General features: G+C 44.1%; 1 protein-coding gene and 1 long non-coding RNA gene across 2 annotated transcripts; one reads left to right on the top strand and one right to left on the bottom strand.

The window, feature by feature from the left end:
* Nucleotides 1–1,957: 1,957 nt before the first annotated feature.
* LOC109963835 (uncharacterized) lies at nt 1,958–21,035 on the top strand. Its single transcript, XR_002275447.1, has 3 exons — nt 1,958–2,247; nt 20,169–20,252; nt 20,463–21,035. It is a non-coding gene; the product is annotated as an uncharacterized LOC109963835 (long non-coding RNA).
* On the bottom strand, nt 6,238–8,426 carry LOC109963833 (D(1)-like dopamine receptor). The gene has a single exon (XM_020606713.1). The coding sequence runs from the start codon at nt 7,835–7,837 to the stop codon at nt 6,359–6,361; it is 1,479 nt and encodes a 492-aa protein (XP_020462369.1). The 5' UTR covers nt 7,838–8,426; the 3' UTR covers nt 6,238–6,358.
* Nucleotides 21,036–21,990: the final 955 nt, after the last annotated feature.

Below are 21,990 nucleotides of genomic sequence, written 5' to 3'. Positions count from 1 at the left end.
AAGATGTGAAAGGCAGTAATGTTCTGAAGAAGATCTGCTGCCTGCGTGTTTCGGTGCTAATGTGCGGTTTGTCACTGATTTTCGGTGCACATTAGAAAGTGTGTGTGCATGTGTGAGAAAGAGAGTGTGTATGCACCCATGAGCGACTACATGTCCTTTTGTTCTCACCACATGTGGCACTTCCCAGAGATGCAGCTGGGACTCTGTTGCCTCCTACTGGTGTTTTCTAGAAACAGATTCAGTCGAGAGCTCAACGGAGCTGGAACAGCAGCACTTCTGGTGGTCTGTGAGAAGACACTCGGATGTGTACACACCGAATGACATTAAGGACAAGTGCAGAATGTTCAAAAACTGTTTTCCAAAGAACTGCAGAGACGGTATCTGGTTACAGTGTCTACAGCTTTTTAATGCATGAAGTACATGCAGCCCCGTGTTCGCCTAGCTCTGTGTGGGAACAGTTTCCACAGCACAGGAGTGGCAGGATGCGTCTTAATGTATCAATAATACGCTCCTGTGGTGTACACAGATGTGAGACATGCTGTGAATACACACTGCGGGGTCTGTTCCTCATTTCTGGAGGCAGTGTTTAGCTCTTTTCTCTCTGTCTCCGTTTGTTTTTTACAGTTCTGGTTCTTTACTGGAGTATAAACCGTCTCCCACCAGACTGAAAACCTGACAGGGCGGCTGCAGGGTCGCCAGCTTGCCTCCACCTCTCTACACACATGTGCCTCTGTGTGTGTGACTGAGATGAGCTGCTGATGACTCCGAGTCCTTGACAGCAAACAGAGGCATCCACTTGCCGGTTTTCAACGGTCATCGAGAGGCGGCCACAATCAGCGCCCCATCATCACCGTGATTACTCCAGTGATGATGACACCAAACCATGACCTCCGGTGTGTGTGTGTGCTTGTGTTTGAGAGACAAAAGGGTAGCAGACAGAAGGTGAAAGAGACTGAAGATCAGCCTGTTGGCATATTTAAACCGCCGATGACGTGAAAGATGAAATGTGTCTGGTATGAGCACTGATGTGTTGCAATTCCTTTGTTTGGTTTTTATCTTATTTACAAATCATTTAGATCATAAGTAACTCTGTTGTTAAGTTATGTTAGTGGTTAGTGCTCCTATAGGGCAGTGGATGTGCAGGTCTTATCTTTTAAGTGTTTTGGAGGTCAGATCAACAAGATGTTTAGGTTACAACTGGACTAAACTGGTGTAAATTTGACAGAATTGTGCTTTAGTGTCTGGTGTGTCTACATCTAGGTCACATCCATCCATCCCGGGTCGGGACGCGGTAACAGCAGGTTCAGTAAGGTAGACCAGGCGTCCCTCTCCCCAGCGGGCGTGTTCCAGACCCTCTGGCGGGATACCAAGGCATTCCTATGCCAAATGAGATGCATATATAATCTCTCCAAAGTGTTCTGGGTCTGCAACGGGGACATGTTCCTCCCAGAGGGAGGCGCCCTGGAGGCATCCTGATGCCCAAACCACCTCAACTCTATACTCTGTTATTTTACCAGCATTTTAATTGTAATATTTCAACTTGACCTTCTTTAACAAGTCTCAGCTGTCTACATACACCACATAACACAGGGCATGTTGTACGAAAAAGACAATAGTGACTGTGTAATACCATCAAGGTGAGTTGATAACGCTGTGATCTATGTGGCGTCCTCCAAAACATATCATCCAAGGCAGTGTTAACGTTGTGACAGTACTATTCACTGACGACCTACTTTGCACAATGAGGCTAAACCTTAAAAGAATAACAAACCATATAACAACAAATAAACACTATGACAATGTGAAAGATGAACAAATGGACTATTTTAATGTAAAGAATCATTCATCTGTGGACTTGAGCGTACACTACATCAGCAGCCCAAACTGGGGCTGCACTTAAAGTTTTATTTCATTAAAGTTTCCTCAAAGTTTTAACCCTGTCTTGTCTCACCTGTGACAGGTGTGTTCCTGTCTGGACCCTTGTTATTGTCTGGACAGTCATGTCCTCATCTGTCCCTGGTCACCTGACTCTGCTCACCTCTTCACCTGTTTCCACCTCTGTCATTAGCTCAGCTTCCACTCATCACACTGTGTTTCAGCCACCTGTTTTCCTCATGCTCCCAGTGTTTGACTCAGACTCCTACTTCCCTGGACTCCACCTGCTAGTTTTGGATTACCTCTGTGCTTTAAACCCATTTGGACTCTGACTCTGACTCTAACTGTTCTCCCTGTCTGCTTGGACCCAAGGTAAGCTTTGCTTTTTTCTGGTTGATAATGTTTGTCTGTGTCTCCCAGCTTTATCTTATCCTGTCTGACCTGTGTGTCTGCATTTGTGTCCTCTCTCTGTCCGTTTGTCTTTCAATCAAAATTCATGACAAACACCTGTTGAGGTTTTTTGTGCTAAACTAGCTGAACATTCACAGCAGGATACGTTGAGGAGACACATTAACCAGAGGAGTCATAGCTGTGTGTTGTGTGAGCCAGAGCTGTAAACAAATGATGATGCATGGTTTGTAGGAAAGACTCGTAAAAGAAAACATGCTCAGCCGATGAACACAAGGATTGGATCTTTACTGTGTCACCAAGTTCTAATGCATTGTATGACGGGTAAATGTCTGACACGCACAGAAACTGGTGGCGTTAAACGTCTCCCTGCAAAGCACATAAACACAGAGGCCTGTTTCCTCATGGAAACACTACTGTGTCCTGGCTGGGTGTAACTACCTCAACGTCATGTCACTCGTTTAGTTGCAGGGGACGGAGAAATAAAAGTAGACAAGGAGCAGAAACCATGACTAAAACTCATCTTTCTGAGAGGCTCATACATTTCTGTTGCTTTCTATTCCCCATTACACGCTTGCAAACTTTAGATTTTATTCATTTTGCCTCTGAAAATGTGTAATCAAGGTTAAAATGTTTCTTTATTGAATTTAACTTTGTGGTTTGTGTCTATTCCTCCCTAAATGTCCATTGTCTCTGGTCTAGTCCTGGTCCTACTCCAGCAAGCAGGTCAAAGTGTAGACTTTGCAAACGTGTTAGAAAAACCACATAAACTACGACATGTTCTAAGAGGCTTCAGTGGAAGAGCATGACACAAACACAGAGGGGAAAACAGGAGTCGCACAAGAAATATGCACAATGTGTGTAATGAGAAAAGCGCAGTGTGGGGGTTTATAATCAGATGAAGCACAGACAGAAACCTTTTCATCCTGTCGTCTCTGTAATAATTGCATGTGTTGAAGTGCAGTTCATGTGTGCTCATTAATACAGATGTGCACGTTTGTGCACTCCTGAAGCTGTGTGGCTGTAAGTGCCTGGTGTATAGGGTGTGAACACTATGATAAAGGTGGATTAAATAACAAAAAGTCACTGGAACGACAGCAGGCGTCTTTATTGTTCCAGTGGTGACATTTAGTTTTCTGTGACACGGTGACCTTCATGGTTTAACTGGGAGACAACAGCAGAAACGAGTCTCTGGCCGTGCTAGTAGCCTGAGCACAGCGGTGCTCACAGCGATAGTGTAGCATATGGAGGTTTAGCAGGTTTCTATGTCAGTAGTAAACCTAAAGTTGCTATTCATGTTGCTTAACCAAAGTTTTGGATGAACATATACTTTGACTTGATCCTGGTGCTTTGTTTTTTTTGAACAAATCCTTAATGTCTGTACAGGACATTTCATGGAGATCCATCTAATAGTGTCTAGATGCCATAAGAAAGCTCAGGTGACCCACGTGAGTAGGACTCCTTCTCTGGGAGTGGGACTCATTAAATGGATTCCCATGAAATGTTTATAAGAGCAATGAAAGTAGAAGAGAAGAAGTCCCTGAATCACACTGACGATTAAAACAGAAACAGGGAGAGGTACTGTACCCCTTCTTCTTTCATTTGCTCCTCTTACAGTCTGCCTTTTTGTGTGGTGTCTCTCTGTTGACTGATTGTTATGACTATTTGCCGAGTAGAGGATGTTCTCCCCTCCAAACCGTCAAGTCGCTGTCTGCGTCTGTGTCTGACTCCAGGAATCCCTGCTGTGTTTTGGCAGCAGCACTGAGCTTAAGGTCTGGTCAGGGTTTGTTACTGCCTCTCGGTTAAATCAGAGGAAAGCTCTTGCTGACAGTTTAACAGTAAAAACAAAAGACACCCTTAACTATTGGTGTGTAATGTGGGTCCTGCATGAAGTTACCCATACAGATGGAATATTTGGCTGCGCTCTCTGAGCCACAACACTTAAATTTCCCATCTCTCTCACTCACATGCTGAAACGCTGTGATGATGCACTCTAAGCTGAACCTGAGGACACCTGTGTGGTTCACCATGTTGTCCCCTCCGTGGCCCCTGGGAGCCTCTAGTCTGTTTCAACTCTGCCACTGACTGAAGATGAAAGGAGTGAACAGAGGGGGACTGAACAAAGTGGAGTAAACACAATAAGAAACCCCAGAATCCCCCTTTGCTGTTTGTTCACCTCTAGACTTGTTTTAGCGTTTCTGACAAGACACCAGACTCCTTGTTGGCTTAGTGTTACTTCTGGAATCACATTCTTTTGTTGAGCTCAAACTGGGATAACACAGTGTCTTAAGTGTACAGCTTCAGTGTTAAAGCGGCGGGGGGTGCCTATGGAGTGAAGCCTGAGCGGATCAGACTCGTTTTGCTGTTGTCGCTCTCACAGACTGCACTGCTCTTTGTGTACTATAATCATTTCTTGAAACATTTTTCCATCAAGATGTTTTTTCATGTGATCTCACTAAACCAGCTGTGGAAATTCTCCCCTTTGCTACGACTGGACTGGATGAATTAGTGTACCATCAGAGGAAATGTTTTAAATATGGATGAACAAATAGTTGCTTTTGTTGTTCATAGACAGACGTGTACAGTGTGTTATCCTACAGCCTGGTGGAGATGTGTCTAAATATCATCATTTCTCATCCCTTCAGTCTGTTCTTTCTCACATTGCTGCACATTATCTGTTATTGCAGTATTTTTTTCCACTGATAGAAAAAGGGAAGATGTTTGCCTTGTTTTTCCAGACTACTGTTGTTTAAAGTTAAATATCACAAGTAGAAAGGACACCGTGGAAACTTTGCATATGTTAACATCTTGTCAAACAACGCCACCAAACAGAACAGAAAGAAAAGACAGAAATGGTCTTTTCCTGTCGAGTTCCTTAAATTTTTGAGAGGAATGACAACAGACGTTGGCCTTTAGAGAACAGCTGTAGAAAGCTGTTGCTGAACTCCCTGTAGAAACACAAACATCCTGCTCCGTTCTGACAAGGTTACTAATAACTGAACAATTCCTTTTGTGTTGTTTTTCTCACATATCACCCTCCTGATTGAACATGTACTGCAGCAGCATTTACCTCTATTCAAAGGTTCGCAGCTTGGCCTCCTCACTGTGTCTCCAGTTTCCCCGAGCATTAAATCAGCTGGAATGGTTGGGTGGTTTTTATAGTTCTGTCAGAGCTGGAGTACTTTTTTGTTCTACTTCAAATCCCTGAATAAGCCTTTTGATCTCTCATGGCAATAATCATCTAAATGATTACATTTGAAAGGCAGAACGTCTTTCAAAATTACAAAGGACTTTTTTAATCCGTCCTTTCTTGCATTAAGAAGCTTCAGCAATGATCTTGTAACTCAAATAAAACCAAGTGCAAACCTAGTCACTATTTATAAAGGGCCGGATTTGGCATCTCAGCCAAGTTACAAACGGCATAATAACCAAATTACCACCATGTTTCTTTAGAAAATATTAGTTTTTAAAATGGTTTCCTCTATTTTGGCTGCTGCCATTAATTTCACTAAAGCTACAAACATCTGCCATTTTTAGTTTTTTATCATTTATTTGTACCAAAAGAAAATCAAATGCAGATGACAAACTGGATTTGGCTGAACAGGTTGCAGATGCAGCAGCTGTCTCTCACTTCTCAGAAGCTGCAGTGTACCTCAATGCACCAGTAATGATGTTCAATCCACAGTGTTTAATAGTAAATTTAGAAGTAACTAATCACTGCCACCAGAGGTTCTGCTGATTTAATTTTTCATATAGTCTAAATGATTCAGTGACCTCCTGAAAGCAGACATCTATAAAATATTATTTGCTTTAAAGGTTACGTAGAGATCCACTGAGTGAAAAGAGCAAACACCACATTCAGATACAGTGGATCCATGTAATAAATTAGGCTTGTGATACAATAATTGTATTGATCTCCAAACTTGCTAAGTCAGTTTATACCTTTCTCCAGGTTTTAAAGAGCAGCTGTCTAAGCTCCATTATTCTACATGGAAAGCAACAGATGTTATGGAGTTTAATTACAGCTTTTGTTTAGCAGGAAACGCAGCCCAACCTCCTGTCAGGCCACTCAGTCCTATCCGTCACGATGCACCTGTCCAGGTATCAGCACCTCGCTCTCCAGCCCCGCCGCCGAGGTAAACGGAGTGATCGTTTCCAAAGAGATCTCTGGGTCATCCTCGAACTGCACGGTGGCAGGAAGCAGCAGCGGTCTGCTCTGACTACGGGAGCCGTGGGAGATGAGTGACTCCTGGTCAAACTGTGCGCTCACGCTCTCCAGGTTGTCAGACCCGACCTTAATGTTGCGTGGATGCTGCGGCAGTTGTGCGGGGACCAGTGCGTCCTTGTGGAGCGTAGTGTCATGGTGATAAGAGACAAGCTCGTTGCTGAAGTTCACAGGTTCCACTGTGGTGTTTGAGAGGATTCTGTTGCAACCCAGGATGGTGGCGAAGGCCCTGCGGAAATCCGCGTTGAATGCGTAAATGACCGGGTTGAGTGAGGAGTTGGCCCAACCGAACCAAACGAAGACGGTGAAGGTGGTGTCACTGACACAGGGCGGGTCACAGAAGGGAACGGTGCAGTTGAGGACGAAGAACGGCAGCCAGCAGAAGACGAAAACCCCCATGATGATGGAAAGAGTCTTCAGGACTTTGGTTTCCTTCTTAAAGGACGACTTCAGGGAAGCTTCATCATTGGGCCTGCGCTGCTGCTGCTGCTGGTTCCGGTTCACACTATAACCTTGGTTCTGCGCCTGCTCCGCTGCCCGCTCCAAAGAGGCGATCCGGCGGATTTGGGTCTGCGCAATCCGATAGATCCGGGTGTAGGTGGCAATCATGATCACCACTGGGATGTAGAAGCTGATGAAGGAGGAGGAGATGGCATAGGTTCTGTTCAGGTTGGCAACGCAGCTTTCGGCCGCAGTGCTGGCATTGAGGATGCTACTGTTTGTGAAGTTCCTGCCAGTCATCATTTCCACAGTCTCCTCCATCATGTCCTCCTCTTCCTCTGCGGCCCGGTGCCAGTTCAGCTGCACTGGGATGAAGGAGATCAGGATCGACAGTGTCCAGGCCACCCCAATCATGACAAAAGCCACACGGTGAGTCATCTTGCGCTCATACTTGAACGGGCTGGCGATGGCCCAGTAGCGGTCTACGCTGATGATGCACAGGTTGAGGATGGATGCAGTGGAGCACATGATGTCAAAAGCGATCCAGACATCACAAAACCGTCCGAACAGCCATGAGCCAGTCACCTCAGTGATGGCCTCCCAGGGCATCACCAGCACGGCCACGAACAGGTCAGACACGGCCAGCGAGATGACGAAGAAGTTGGTGACTTTGGAGCGCAGGTGGCGGAACTTGACCACGGCAGCGCACACCAGCGTGTTCCCGAGCAGCGTGGACACGATGAGCAGGAAGAGGATGCAGCCGATGAGGACGCGCAATCCGCCGCTCCCCCCACCGCTGCCGCTGTCCTCCTCCTCTTCCTCACCGCTCGTCTCATCCAGCTTCAACAGAACTTGAGTGAAGTTACACCACATACTGTAGTTTTCCATTTCCAAACGGAGTATCGGCACTTAATGGCCACACGCAACAGCTTTCATGTTTCCAGCTGCTCCTACTATTCAAAGCATCCTATGATGCTTCAGTGAAGAAAAGGTGACTTTGTTCATCAAAACCTCTGTTGCTCCTCATTTGCGTGCGTTCTTTTATTATTAAGATCTTATTCCCGACAGCCGAAGCGCAAATTCGTACCAAGGCGTGATCGCGTTTATCCACGTAAATAATGGTACGGATTTAAAACTATGAATTGGTGATACTAACTAGTCGAGTGGAAGTTCAGTGTCTCCACGGGAGGGGACAGGTCTCTGTCCCGGTGTGAGTCCCAGCGGACCGCTCTCTTGGACTGGCGCGCTCTGAATCCCCTCCAGGCAGATGCTGCTGCGGGGCTCATTCCCTCCTCAGGTAATAGATTACTGTCATCCGAGTCAGTGCAGAGCCTTTCAGCTTTGGACATGAAACGAGCTCAAATTAGTTAATGTCTGAATTGATGAACCACGATTTCTGTCCTTGGTAAAATGACTCGGTGGAGATGTTCTTCTCTCGCCCGCTTCATCAGATGAACCAGTGCACTGTCTCTTTCATGGAGAGAGACTGGACAGTCCACTCGACAGTGATTCTTAAAATATAGAAACGAACAAATGTAAAATTAATTTTACGAGCAGCTGCTTGGAAGCAGCCATGTTGTTATTCAGTCCTCTGGACTGGTGCGATTTAATTTCATCTAGCTTTGGGATGATAAGAAATGAAAATGACAGACATCTCTGGAAATTCTGTCGGTGATTTTCACCAAAAATAAGCAACAATACAGATTAATCTGCCAGGTTGATTTATTGGTTAGTTTGTCAAATGTAGGCTAGTAAAAAAAAAAAGAAATAATAATTACAGAACACAAAGTAATGTTTAAATAGCATTTAGGCTGTTTTTTAATATTCAATTTACCATAATGTAGTCTATAAATATTCACACTGGACAACTGTCATTTTGCAAAGCTCTGCTTGTAAATGGTCATAAATCCTTGAATTATCCAAATAGTTGCCCATTTGTCCACCAATAATCACGTAATACTTGCAGCTCTAAAAAAACAAACAACAAAAACCTTTTTGCTCTGCTGCTAATAATCCTGTTGGTCCTTAAACTGGTGGAATGGAGCCTTTTCTATATCTGTAAACATGAATCCACACAAGTGCACTGTGTACACACTCCAGTACCAGGAGTAAAACGCATTCCCAGCTAACGAAGATCTTATATTGCCCTGATTGGCCCTCACAGATGGACACTGTCACAAACCACTGTTAAAGTCCAAAGATGTGACTAAAGGCTCATTCTCATAAAAAGAAAGAGGTGAATGATTAAAACTATCAGATGAATGACTAAGAATGAGCTCTACAGATGGCAGCAATGTTTAGATTTCTAATGGCGCAGCATCCAATGCTGTTTCAGTGCATATGGAATTATCCCTGAGCATTAGAGTAAATGTTCATCTGAACCAGACATTCTCCACAGCACTGCTAGAGTCTGACACAGTAACATGGAGTGAGCACATGAAGGTGGATGAGACTGCCAGGTCTCATAAGACCAAAACATTATTCAAAGCCAAATTAAGCCAAGCCATTTCTTTTTATGCAACTAATTTTAAAAGGCTTTTATTTCTGTGGCTTCCTGCAATATTGGTCTCAGAGCATCAAATACAAAGTAATGTTTTCACAAATGAGAAAAAGAAAATGTGGACGCTGGGTGTGCTAGGAGGGCCTGAACTGGTTTAATTATTTTCTTTTGTGCTAATGCTGGATGCTCATTGGTCGTCATACAGTACCTGATTGCCTTGTGTAATGCTAATTACGTTGAGTACAATCACCTGGATGCACTGTTTAAAAGGCAGCTACAGTGTATGACTGACACTGATGGAGGCTGGACAGCTAAAAAGATTTACTTTTATTAAATCTACTGGTTTCCTGTCTCTGTAGTTTAGCTGCTCTGGGTAGTTTGAACTGACTACAGCTGTGAAAGGCTGAACTCTGATCATCTGCATCACTGCGGTGCTGAAGTGAAACTAATTCAACTGAAGGTTCAAAGTCTGTTCAACCCTCAAGAAATGAGCGGTCCCAGTAACTGAGATGATGCGGCAGTAGACATGTCGACTTGTCGCAGGAAGTAGAGCATAGGTGCAGCCACTAGGTGGCGCCACCGGCCCGTTTCTCTTACCACAGCTCTGTTTTATTGGAGGGATGTTGTTCAGCAGCTGCTGGGAATGACCTTGAATGCACCACAAAGGCCTTCACAGTGGCCTCAGTGACAATAACAATAAAAATAAAAACCAACCATTTTGTAATGAATACTATCTACAACTCTGCACCTCCACTAATAAACCCATTCACTGTACAATACCATCACAAGCAGACAGCAGTGGGACATGGAGCAGCTAAACGGGTGTTAGATTGCTCTCTGGGGCAGTCGGGGTCCCAGCCTGAGCGAATAGGGTAATATTAGCCTTCATACATCAGGTAGACAAACCCACTCCAATAGCACGGGGATGTTGCCCTTAGTCTTTGGGTGTAAGGCGATACTTTGACTTCTTGCACAGCCCTTCAGTCAAAGTACTTTATGCAAGAGCCATTTTACAGATTTATTCTTGTGAGGTGTCTAATGTTCAGCGTTTTCTAGGTACAGATGAAATCTGAGGACCCAATGTCCACATCACACACGGTGTCTGTCTACACTCAATTAACTTTAAAATTATAACCTCTCCATATTCTTGATGACTATAGGTTTTTAAATTTGATACAGAAATAAGATGTTAAACAGGCTTAATGCAACAGTGTTGTGAGCTGTCGTGCTTAGTGTGGCTTGCCAGTTAACTTTTTTTAGGTTTTATTGTTCTGGGGAATATTTAGCACAGGCCCTTAAACAGGGTTTAGACATGTTGTAGGTTGGGACTGGGCTGCATCAAAGGAAATTCTTCCACAGCATACTGTTTACTGTATGTTTACATTTTCAGGGTGAGTTTCCAGGAGCGTGTGTTCAGGTTGTGTCTGAACAGCGGGTGTGTCAGACGGTGTACCTGCACATTCCTGAACTTTCTGCTCCTCTTCTTTTTCTTGTTCCATCTCTCACTCCTCAGCGGTTGTTGATGAACACTTTTTTTAAAAATACATCTGCTCATTTAAAGTGCACGTGTACATTTGTGCATGTAGGCGTGCACTTTGCCACGAGGTGAGGGCAGAGTCATCTTTGACGCAGGCGAGCCAGATCAGGCTGGACCGCCGCCCATCTCCTCGCCTGTAATTATAGCCTGTGGCAGATCTGATGGTGCAAGGCTGAGGTGAAGAGTTGAAACTCTAAACACTGTTTTAGTTGAGCAGCAGTTGACGGCTGCTGTGTGTGTGTGTGTGTGACTTTAATAGTGTGCAGTTTTTGTCCCAGCTTTGTGTCTGTGTGGGCGTATATACACTTGTCTGTTTCTCAGACTGTGCATAACTGTGTGATTTGAAACTAAGAGACCAACCGTTTTCCTCTTGACCACGTTACCAGTTTGACTAATTCAACTCAAAGTGTTTCTCACTGTAGCTCCTTCTACAGTCTAGCTTGTACCTGCTGTGCATGTGCGTGTCTGTTATGCTGTTAGGTTCATGCAAGTCCAACTTGATGAGGTCGTACAGTGAACTTGACGGCGCGGCTTCATCTAAAGGTGAGCATCTCTGCCTGTGTTGCAGCTAGCAAGGTGTGGCTCACCTGCAGAAAGAGAAGCAGAAGAAAAACTGGATTCAAAGTGTGTACATGGTAGAGATGATTACACAATGAAGAGAATCAGGCTGTCCGATAAGAAAACAGACCTCTAATACCTGAAGTTTACTGGAGCATTGTCTTTTATGTGTAGTTCATTGGCAACAACCGAAACTTGAAATCACTGCTGACTTTTCTTTCCAACTGACTTTCTTCCTCCAAGGCAGCAAAGTTTTAGGTCATTTCAGTTCACCATAAGAAGCTTGTAGAGACCTGAAGTGTGTTGGGTAGAGTAAGGCTGATCTCTCACACTGAGCAATTTGTCAAGTTAAATTTAATGTAATTTAAATATTTTTAAAATCTGTTTTTTGTTGCAATGTTTCCTTCGCCATGTCAACAGCTCAGATCTGAGACAACTGACCAGTCATGATGATCAGACACATAAAAACAGCTTCCTCCCAGACTCACTGACCCAGAGACTGTATATAAAAATGGATGACATGTCAATATCAGCAGCTTGGGGCTGCCATCTTGTACACATGTCAATGCGATGCCTAAAATGACAGAAATCAACTTCAGGAACATTGATTTGTAACTTTAAATTTAAAAGGCAATCAAAGGTAGAATCTTACAGTATGTCTAGCTTCTTGCATCAGCTAATTTAGATCAATATGAATCCTGACAGATGAGGATGCACATTTAGATTAGAATATACTTTGTATTTATTGGCAGGATTACAAAGAATGAACATTCCTATAACAGTAAATCTAGACAGTGGCAAGTCTGGCCTGTGCCTGTAATGGCCTCTTTGTACATCTTGGTTTGAAAACTTTTTGTCTCTGTGATTTCTAGAGAGAGAGGTCAGTCATAAATCTTGCTGTTTGACAGCAAACGCATGGCAGGGTCACAAAAAACACACAAGCACATGCAGCCTTTAGTCGCTGGCTGCTGAGAGAGGACGAGCGCATGTTCACTTGTTTATCTGCTAAATTAAGAACAAAAGATCCCGACAGCTGCTGTGTTTATATGAAGGCTTTTGTCATCTTGAGACCATAAATTGATTCTGAATAAATGTTTGATTTTAATACCTTTACTCAGATTCAACTGGGTCAATTAAAACTCATTTCAAAGCTGTAGTTTAAGGAGGCCAAAGAACTACTGCACAGCACTGGCACCAATAGGGTCCAATCACAAAGCAATGGAGCTTTGAGTTCCAGTGTTGAAGGACACATGAAGCTGTTTATCCCAAGAAGCTCATGTAGAGAAAACCTGTCAATCATTCATCCAGCAAAACACATCATCATTGCAATACAAGCAGCCAATCATGCTTTCCACCTCGGTCAAGTTGGCATTGGGTTAATGTGATTACTGAAACATCCAAACCCACAGCGGCTGTGTGCTGAAATGTAGCTGCTAGATTTACATTGGATAAATCCCAGTTCCCTTGTTTGATCATTCTTTGATCCACCATCTTGAAGGACGTCTCGGAGCTCTTAGGAGTGAGGACAGGACACAAATGAGCATCCTTCAGTAGTCTTTTATGGACGGACACAGCCCTTTATCTGAAATCAAGGGGTGGTTGGACACTTCAAATTAAAGATTGTCCCCCCCACCGCATCTTTTTTGTATCTTATGTGGGCAGGAGTATGATGCAAGGAAAAGACGGATCTGAGGAAATGCACTGTGAGACAGAGACAGAGTGAGCTGTGAGTGAAGCTTCAGACCGGAGAAAAGCTTTTAGTTCTGACAGTGGTGCTGAGTTAACATCTGAGCAGCAAGATGTGGAAACTCATAAATATTTACAACAAGAGCACACAGGAGCCATTCTGGAAAAGAGCCGTAGTTTGTAGAAGAGGGGGTACCAGGTCAAAGAGAGTGCAGTCAGCTAGGGGCTATGCACTCACAGAACGCTTTTCCTGCAGGAGTCTTTTGTGCAGTTTCTGTTTCTTCGTGCCTCCTGATCTCATTGCATTTATGAGAAAAGCACAGTTCGTTTTGGTCGAATTGAACCAGCTCCTGCAGATCTGCCTTTGCCTTGCTTTATAATTTTGGCTGTGTTTCCGTCCACTTGCATCTTTGTACTGAGTTTGTACGCAGTAATGCACTTGCATCTTTGTACTGAGTTTGTACACAGTAATGTTGACTCTAATTCATTTCACAGGCAGTGGCCTGAAGATTTGGAATTAGTTAATTAGTTTGCTTCATCCATTCAGCCACATTTGCTAAAACTGAAAAATAATTAACAAATTAGTGCAAATAAATTCAGTAGATTATGAAGTCTCCAGTGTTTCTGGGATGGACATGAAAGTCTACATGTGGGATCATTGTGCAACATCTAATCAGCTGTGTAACTGTGGATGCAGACATGAAGGGTTCATTTTACTGACAAACATCCAGTTGTGGAGCTTAAAATTTCCTTGTGTGCACCACTAATGGAAACCTCAAACATTCAGTGGTTTTAAAAGCTCAGTCCCAAACAGGGTCGCGGGGGGGCTGGAGCCAATCCCAGCCAGCAATCGGGTGAAGGCAGGGTACGCCCTGGACAGGTCGCCATTCCATCGCAGGGCCAACACACAGATGAACAACCACTCACACTCACACATTCACTCCTACGGGCAATTTAGAGACACAATCAACCTAAGCCACATGCCTTTGGGAGGAAGCTGGAGTACCTGGAGAGAACCCACCCAAGCACTGGGACAACATGCAAACTCCACACGCAGAGGTCATGAACCTGCAACCTTCTCGCTGTGAGGCAACAGCGCTAACCACAGCCCCACCGTGCTGCCCCACAAACGTAACTTGAGATCAGTAAAATAAAGATTTATCAGCCTCTGCTTTGCAACTCTAAAGTCTGCTCGGTCTGGATACCTGATCTCAATTTCACCTGTGCTGGTCAATGATCTGAATTGTATCTGGAACACAGATGTTGTCTGGCAAACTGCCTAGTTCACCTGTAATTTCAATTCCGTCTGAAGTGACATCTTTGGGGTTTTTTAAAGTGGATGCCTGAGCTTATGCAGGAAGAGCTGCCTGTCCTATTCCATTTGATCGGCTTCATGTGAAATAAGACTTGTATGTATATGGAGGAAGTTGAAAAGGTCTTTACTAATCTGAAGGATATAAACATGTTAACATCTGAGAAACAAAACAACAATCAGTAGGTGTTGGTATTCTCTTTTGGTTTTGTCCTGCTGTTATTAAAGGCCACAGCTTGTGTTCTTCTCATTGTTAAAATACTTGATGGAACAATAATGGAACACATCTGACTGTGGCCGCTGGTGTCTCTAGCTTCACGTTTCTGACTATGGAGTCACCCATTACCAGAGTAGTTTTCTCAGCCAGAGCCGGTGTCTCTGTGGGGAAACACAATCTGAAACGTGAACAGGGAGGCAATCAACCGTGGGCACTTGTTTCAAGCTACGACTCTTGCGAGCTGTCACCCAGCCACCTGGCTGGGATACTGGCTGCTTGGGAAGCAACGGGTGGCGACTAGCTTGGACTGAGCTACATCTAGGAGGCCTCTTACTGGATACATGGCGCTGGCTAGCTGGGCTGTTTTCCGTGGTGCAGAGCCGCGCATCCAGTGCTGCTAGCATCTGAATAAATGTCAGTACCATTATCGCTAAAGGAGACAGAGGAATAGCTGAACATGCGACACTGAGCAAGAGAAAAGAGGAGGAACAAGCAGAAGCCATTGCTCTCAACTAAGCTGCTGGCTTCAAAGATGGCTAAACACATGACCGATGACCTCTGAAGCAGAAACTGCTTCATTACCCTAAGTGAATCATGTGACTGGTTCAAACCAGTCTGTACTGCTTGGTAGGACCAGATGCTTGGTAATGTGAAAAATATTGTTTCTCAATAAAAATCTTTTAATCTCCATCCTACTTTCATAATCACACCCTGCCCTAGTTACATAATTACACCCTACCATCCAAGTTTATAGAATGAACTGACTGACCAATCTTTACAAAAACAACACCGGTAGAAAACAATACGGTACAGGCACAGCAAACAGGAAGTGGATACGATTACTGCCAGAATCTGAAACTGAAGTCAAACCAAAGCCTTTCAGTGTAGCAAAAGCTACGTATATGTAGCTGTAGTTAGCTCCTCTGTTATCCACCACCCCCCCCCCCCCCCAAAAAAAAAAAACAGAGCCTCTGCCTTACAATGCCGCTCACTCTCGCCTCCCTCTCTCTGAAAGCTTCCAGCAGCTTTGAGAGATTCCAAGCTTCCCTACCACTTGTTGCTAATAGAGGAATATTTACTCTAATGGGAACAGTGTGACCCCAGGTCACTGCACTCGGCTGCAACGTTGACGCTAAGACAGACAGACGGCCTGCTCTGCTTTTGCAGCAGGGACAGATGGACTCTGTATAAAAAAAGTCAGTCTGACTCAGTTGTGTAAGCTCCGTTCACACAGGCAGCAGCCCGGGGTTCATTGTCTAGCTCAAGGATACTACAGTATCCAGACTGAAGGAGCTGGGAATCGAACTGCCAACTGCCTCCAGTTAGGAGATGACCCACTGTACCTCCCATGTCACAGCCACCTATGCACATTAGTTTAACTGGTGGTTCTAAACTGATATAATAATAAAAATGGCTCATCTGAAAGATGCATTTACTAAATCACATAAAGATATAACAGCTTGTCAGATCGAACGTAGGATGTTTGTCACCTCTTTCTCCAGTTTGTAAAGTCTCTGCTTAAGAATATTGACTAAAAACCATTTTGTAAAGGTTCCTGCATAACTGATGCATTAAGCCAATTTATTGCACTGTTAATACAGAGATTATTTTTGAGACTTCACTTAGTTAAACTGACTTTTGGCTGCCATCTTTAGAATAGTGAGATCTTTTTTATTCAGGTCCATAAATAAACTGAAGGTTAGTTTTGAATGATTTAGTTTTACATTTGTACTAATAATTCAGTCACATATTAAGATGGACTGTAATAATAGGAGCAGTTTAATTATGTGAAACTCTATAGATCTGTGCTTGTTGGTCCACAGTAACCCACTGGCTTTACAGAGCTTCACGTTACCATTTGCATTCGTATTGAATCAAAAGATTTAATCAGAAAACACCAGACAAAACAAAGGGCAGACATGTTCCATTAAAGCCCAGTAACCTCACTGGTTGAGTGGATTTCAGTTCATGTCCTGTGTTGTTTTCACATTGGCTTTAAAGAGGCTGCTGAACTAGGACGGCCAATCACAACAAGTTAAAGCTGATGAAAGGGAGCTATTAAAACAGACCGGCTGGACTGAGTTAAGTTCTGGGAGAAGGTGAGCAAAGAAATTTGTTACACAACTAATTTTTACCAATAAACACAGTGAGCATCAGTTTGAACTTTGTGCAGAGCCACTGTTACTTAATGTGGACATGAGATCAATTGATAGAATCTCCTTTGTTCATTCTGAGAATACAAATCTGTGTATTTCTCATGAACACTACATTTGCTTTACTTATAGACCTCAAAGTAACTATGTGGTTTATTCCGACGATGGATGAGAAGGCCCACAGTTACAAAGATAATGACATACAATGAAATACACTTGACATGGGATTGATATGTAATGATGCATAGCTGTTGCTTGTTTGTTTTGTTGTAGGAAAACCAGTGGTTGTAGTTTATTAGTCTCAGTCCGTCCGTGCCCACATAGACGTCCGATCAGGCAGAATAAGTGAAAACACCTGTGTGCGTGGACCGTGTGTGTGCAGGAGCTTTAACACACTCTCCTAGAGACACACACACACACACTCACAGGGCTTTAATGTGCTGTTGGCTGGGTGTGGTGCCCCCACAGAGTTCATGAATCAACTGAACTCTTGAACTGTACTGTGGTATGTGGCAGTCAGTCAGACAGACACTCAGTCAGTCAAACAGGAAAGAATCTGTCTAAACAAGTCTGCTACCGAGTCCTCCAACCTTGTTTTATTGGATGGAATAAACATTTCAGTCGAAGGCAGTCGGTGTACTTCACAAAAGCTTCTGGACTGTTTTCCTCAGACATATTTGGGAGATGCTGCGCTACTGTAGCAAAGAAAACAGTTGATCCTCCGACACAGGACCAAGTCAGGCCATTCTTCAGTTGTTCAGTACTCTACTTCCTTTATCCCTGCCCTCCTCCCTCCTGCTTGGACCAGTTCGTCCCCCTGAGGGCTTCACACCTGCAGCATCGTGTAGCGTGGCTTCATTTGGCATCTGTAGCTCATAATGTACATGGGCAGTGTACAGTCAGAAATAGGTCAAGGGAGCTAATCTGATCCTTTTTTGACTGTTGGCCTGTGCTGATGTTAGGAAAAAGGACAGGGCGTTTATTTTGTATTCTCTTATTTGAAGACATGGTGACACACTTTTTGACACCACCAATGTGTGTGCGACCCTTTAGGTGACAGTATACATCTAATGAACTAGGTTGTGACCACATCTAAAAAGAGAAGGGTGCACACTTGCACATAGTCTCTGCCCTCAGTGGTATACATGACAAATGGGGGGAGAAGCTCTGAGAGAAGTTCTAAACCTGCCCATTCACACCAGTGCACACCTGGCCAGCTGCTGCATAAAGCTAGATTTATAGTTTTGCATTGAATCTAGGTAGAGCCGTTGGCTACATAAGTTGTACTTGTGCCAGCTATATCTGTTGCACTGCAACTACACCACCACCAAATTTATGGAGAGGTGTGCGTCAGGCTACAGCGTAGGGGGTGAGGCTACAGGTTACCTATGCTCTAGGTACAACATGGGTTCAACACAGAACCATAAATCAAGCATAAAGAGAATGAGAATGTCTGTAGTAACAAATTGTCAGAGGACGCCCACCCAGATTCCACTGCTGGAAAGGGAGTTTCACTTGCACACACACTGGCACGTTTGTCATTTAGCCCCATGTAATGATTCCAAAAGGGCACTGACTTCACAGGTCCTGAAAATGTATTTTTGGAAATGTTTTTTTTTTCCCCACAACACCAGTTTTTAGTTTGCTGGATTAGAGGCTGCTGGTTCTGTAATTCTTGTGGAAAGCTGCATGGTTCGTGTTTACACATATAAGACTGGTTATCTGCAGAAGTACAAGTTGAATTGTCAGGGCAAATGACAAAGTGCCTACAGGCAAATGCCAGTGAACCTGTAAATGTGTATTAGAATGTTTTAGTAACTAACTTAATCCATGTACAAGTGTTCAAGCTAGCTAAAAAGCAGGGAAATGTCCAGGAAGGTCAAAGGCTTCTGTCAAGGACACAGCAGCAGGATAGAGGGGGACGTGAACTTAGGCCGAGAGCTCAGCCTCACACAGACAAGAGGGTGAACTCCACACTGTCCAATCTGAGCTCAGGGTTTTGTCTCCCTGCGTTTGGCCGTGTTTCTGTTTGTCTGTCTGAACGACTCTGCAGGCAGTTTTTAGCTGCTCGAGGCTGACGTCTGGAATGTTGACATAACAGATGTTGTCTGACAAAACCAGTAATTATCTGCTGTATGTCCGTACCCACTCCTCTTCCTCCCTCTCCACATCCTCCTCTGGCTGCTTCACCATGCACGTTTCCTCCAGCTGCTGTGACTCCAATGCACCTACAGACTTTTACCCTGCATGTGAAAATGACATTTAACCTTTAACTGCTAGTTAAACCTTCTAAGATGCACCATGTTTTCTCACTTTCTTCTTGGTATTGAGCCCTGCAAATGGTTTTGGTTTTATTTGTTCACGCTTGTCTGTATATGAAAACACAGGCACCATGGGCTGCACTCAGTCACGACACGGGAGACAATGGTACAAACTGGTGTGTTAGACTGTGTGAACTAACTGTATGAGTAATAACCAGCCTGTTCAGTAGCAGTTAGCTTGGCAGGCTGTTGTTATCCGCTGGGTAGCATATTATCAGTTAGGTTTTTTACAAGGAAAGAAGTTTGCTGTGCCACTTACAAGTGTGACTGGATAGGGCCCAGTGTACACCATCACAAATGCTTGTTGGATGGGCACATACTGTAGTTTTAGGAACCCCCTCACCTCGCACCTTTCAGACAGCAGGTCAGCTACATAAAGGGAAGCCCGCTTCGTGCCTCGACTGGCCAGGTGTGGAGAGCTGACTGGGTCTGAATGTCTCTTTTTGGCCTGCTCTGTTCATTTGTGGACATTCAGAGCAACTTCTAAGAAGGTTGTGTTCTCTGTTCATTTGTGGACATTCAGAGCATCTTCTAAGAAGGTTGTGTTACAAACTACCTGTGCACAAACACAACACAGCTCATCATTTTACCCACCTGAGTTTTAGTGTCTTTTTCACCTGAACAAATCAGCTGCAACAAATATGTGACTGGTTGGTTATCAGCCCTGTATTTTCAGGATCTCTTTCAGGTTTTTCTCCATTCACATGGACATCGTTGTGTAAGAAGCTTTTTTCTAAATAAACCTGATTTGACTTTGTTTGTCGAGGTGGGCGGGTGGCTGTAACGCACCACTGGCCTGGGCCAGCTGGGTTCATTTTTTTCCAAAGACCGCTCTTTTACCTCATTATAATAATTAAGTGCTCTCCCAGTGACATGAAACAGCCATTTAGAGAAATCATTATTGATGTGGATTTTTTTTTTTTGTTCTCAACCAGAACCCAGGCAGCACGAGTCCAGAGAGGTCAGGAGATTCATCAGGAGGTCAAGTACAGGTGAGGAGCGAGGAGCTGCAGCATATGGTAAACTGAAAAATCCCTGCTCTAGACACACACGCTCACTGTTATCTCATTAATATTTATTATTATCAACATTATTAATGGGATCCTGCAAACTAATGCATGTACAGTGTTTTTAGACGGTGAACCTGAGATTCTTCTACACAAACATATTGAAAGTGCTGGGATCATTTAAATCTGGTTTACATTGGATGGACTATTCTGATCTTACAGTCACTCAACACATCAGGCAGAGTTTCTCTGCTGGCTCAGAATCTCCACGGCTGCCAGAACCGAACCTCTGTCCATTGTTATTCCTGAAGTCGCACAATGGGGCCCGAAGGTCACTGAACTGACTCGGCACATACAGTATATGGCAACGTAAACTTTCAATTACAAAAAACCCACAAAGACTGCAGCACTGTGGCTTTTATTGTGAAGCAGCAGTGATGAAAATAAACTTTGAAAAACATGAGTGGAGGTGAAATAGGTATCTGCCCTCGCACACACCGGTTGGCTGGATGAGGAGATATATCCAAGTCATCATCATCTTCCTCATTTCACAGATCTGTGCCCTTTATCGTGCCCAAGAACTGCTGTTGAAACAGAAAACACAAATGGGAGGAGGAGGAGGAGTTCGAACCTCTGCAGAGGGAACATTTTTAGAGCTCAGAGGAAAAGTGAAAATACATTTCAGGGGACGGATAAAGAGATGTAGCAGATGAACAGCACGAATCAGTCCTTTTTGAAAATAGTTTTCTCTCCTCGCTCTGTGCCGAGCAGTCATACAAAACCCTCATCTGAGCAAAGGCAAAGTTACACTGAACAAATAAAGATTCAAAGAAAACTGCAGCAGATGTTGATCTTCATTCTTCATCCAGTTTGATCTGATTTTGTCATGCAAATGAAATCTGTCTTCACACAGTCACAGAGTAAAAGCATGTTTTTGAACAGGGAGATAAAAGGACACCCTCTGACCAGCCTTGTCGCTGTCATCTCAGGACCCCGCTCTTTGTTAGTGACCTCAGGCTGACCCCGACCCGCCTTCGGTCAGAGGGTGATGGCTCTACATTAATGTGACACTTTTAACTACAGGTGAGGAGAGCAATCGTAAGAACTTATGCAACAAAAACCTGACATTGTTGTTCAGTGTTCCTGCAACTTTAACTTCAGATGTGTTGGGCATCGGCTTGAACCTGAAGGTCCCAGTCAGCAAATGGGAATAAGGAGATAGAGAAGACTCCAGGGGCACGTCAGTGAAATGATCAGGTGTTTTATGATCCGATTCACCACCATGACATGATGTAGACAGTTTCATCACACTGTGCAGTCTCTTAAAATATCCTCCTTTCATCGCAGTGTGAAATGCTGTTCATCAGAGGACAAGAAAAAAAACCAAGCCAGTCTGTAGTGGGAGCTAATGAGTCTGGTAGGCATTGTTTCATAGTTGTGGTAGTTGTATAATGCACAGCAGTGACGATTTTGCTGCACTGTCTTGTGTTGTCTCGTGTCACTTTGCGTCCCCTCTCTGGTTCCCATGCGCCCTCGCTGCAGCTGACCGGCCGCTGACCTGTGCAGCCAGTGGCACTGGAGTGAACTCTGGTTCAAAGTGTTGCCAAGTTCACAGCGACTGAGCGTTCATCAGATAACAGCCTTGGCTGAGCTACGGGGTCGTGCAGGGAGCAGAATTAGGCCGCGCTCTTTGTGTCCCACTCATTTTCTGCCGCATAGCTGCACACTGTTCTCTGCCTGTCAATGAGGG

Source organism: Monopterus albus, unplaced genomic scaffold (assembly GCF_001952655.1).
Source record: "Monopterus albus unplaced genomic scaffold, M_albus_1.0 scaffold80.1, whole genome shotgun sequence".
Taxonomy (NCBI): domain Eukaryota; kingdom Metazoa; phylum Chordata; class Actinopteri; order Synbranchiformes; family Synbranchidae; genus Monopterus; species Monopterus albus.
The sequence above is the reverse complement of the archived record's forward strand: the minus strand, read 5'-3'. Positions and strand labels throughout refer to the sequence as shown.

Coding starts and splice junctions, on each gene's coding strand:
- LOC109963833 (XM_020606713.1), bottom strand. CDS start 7,837: ATGGAAAACTACAGTATGTGGTGTAACTTCACTCAAGTTCTGTTGAAG.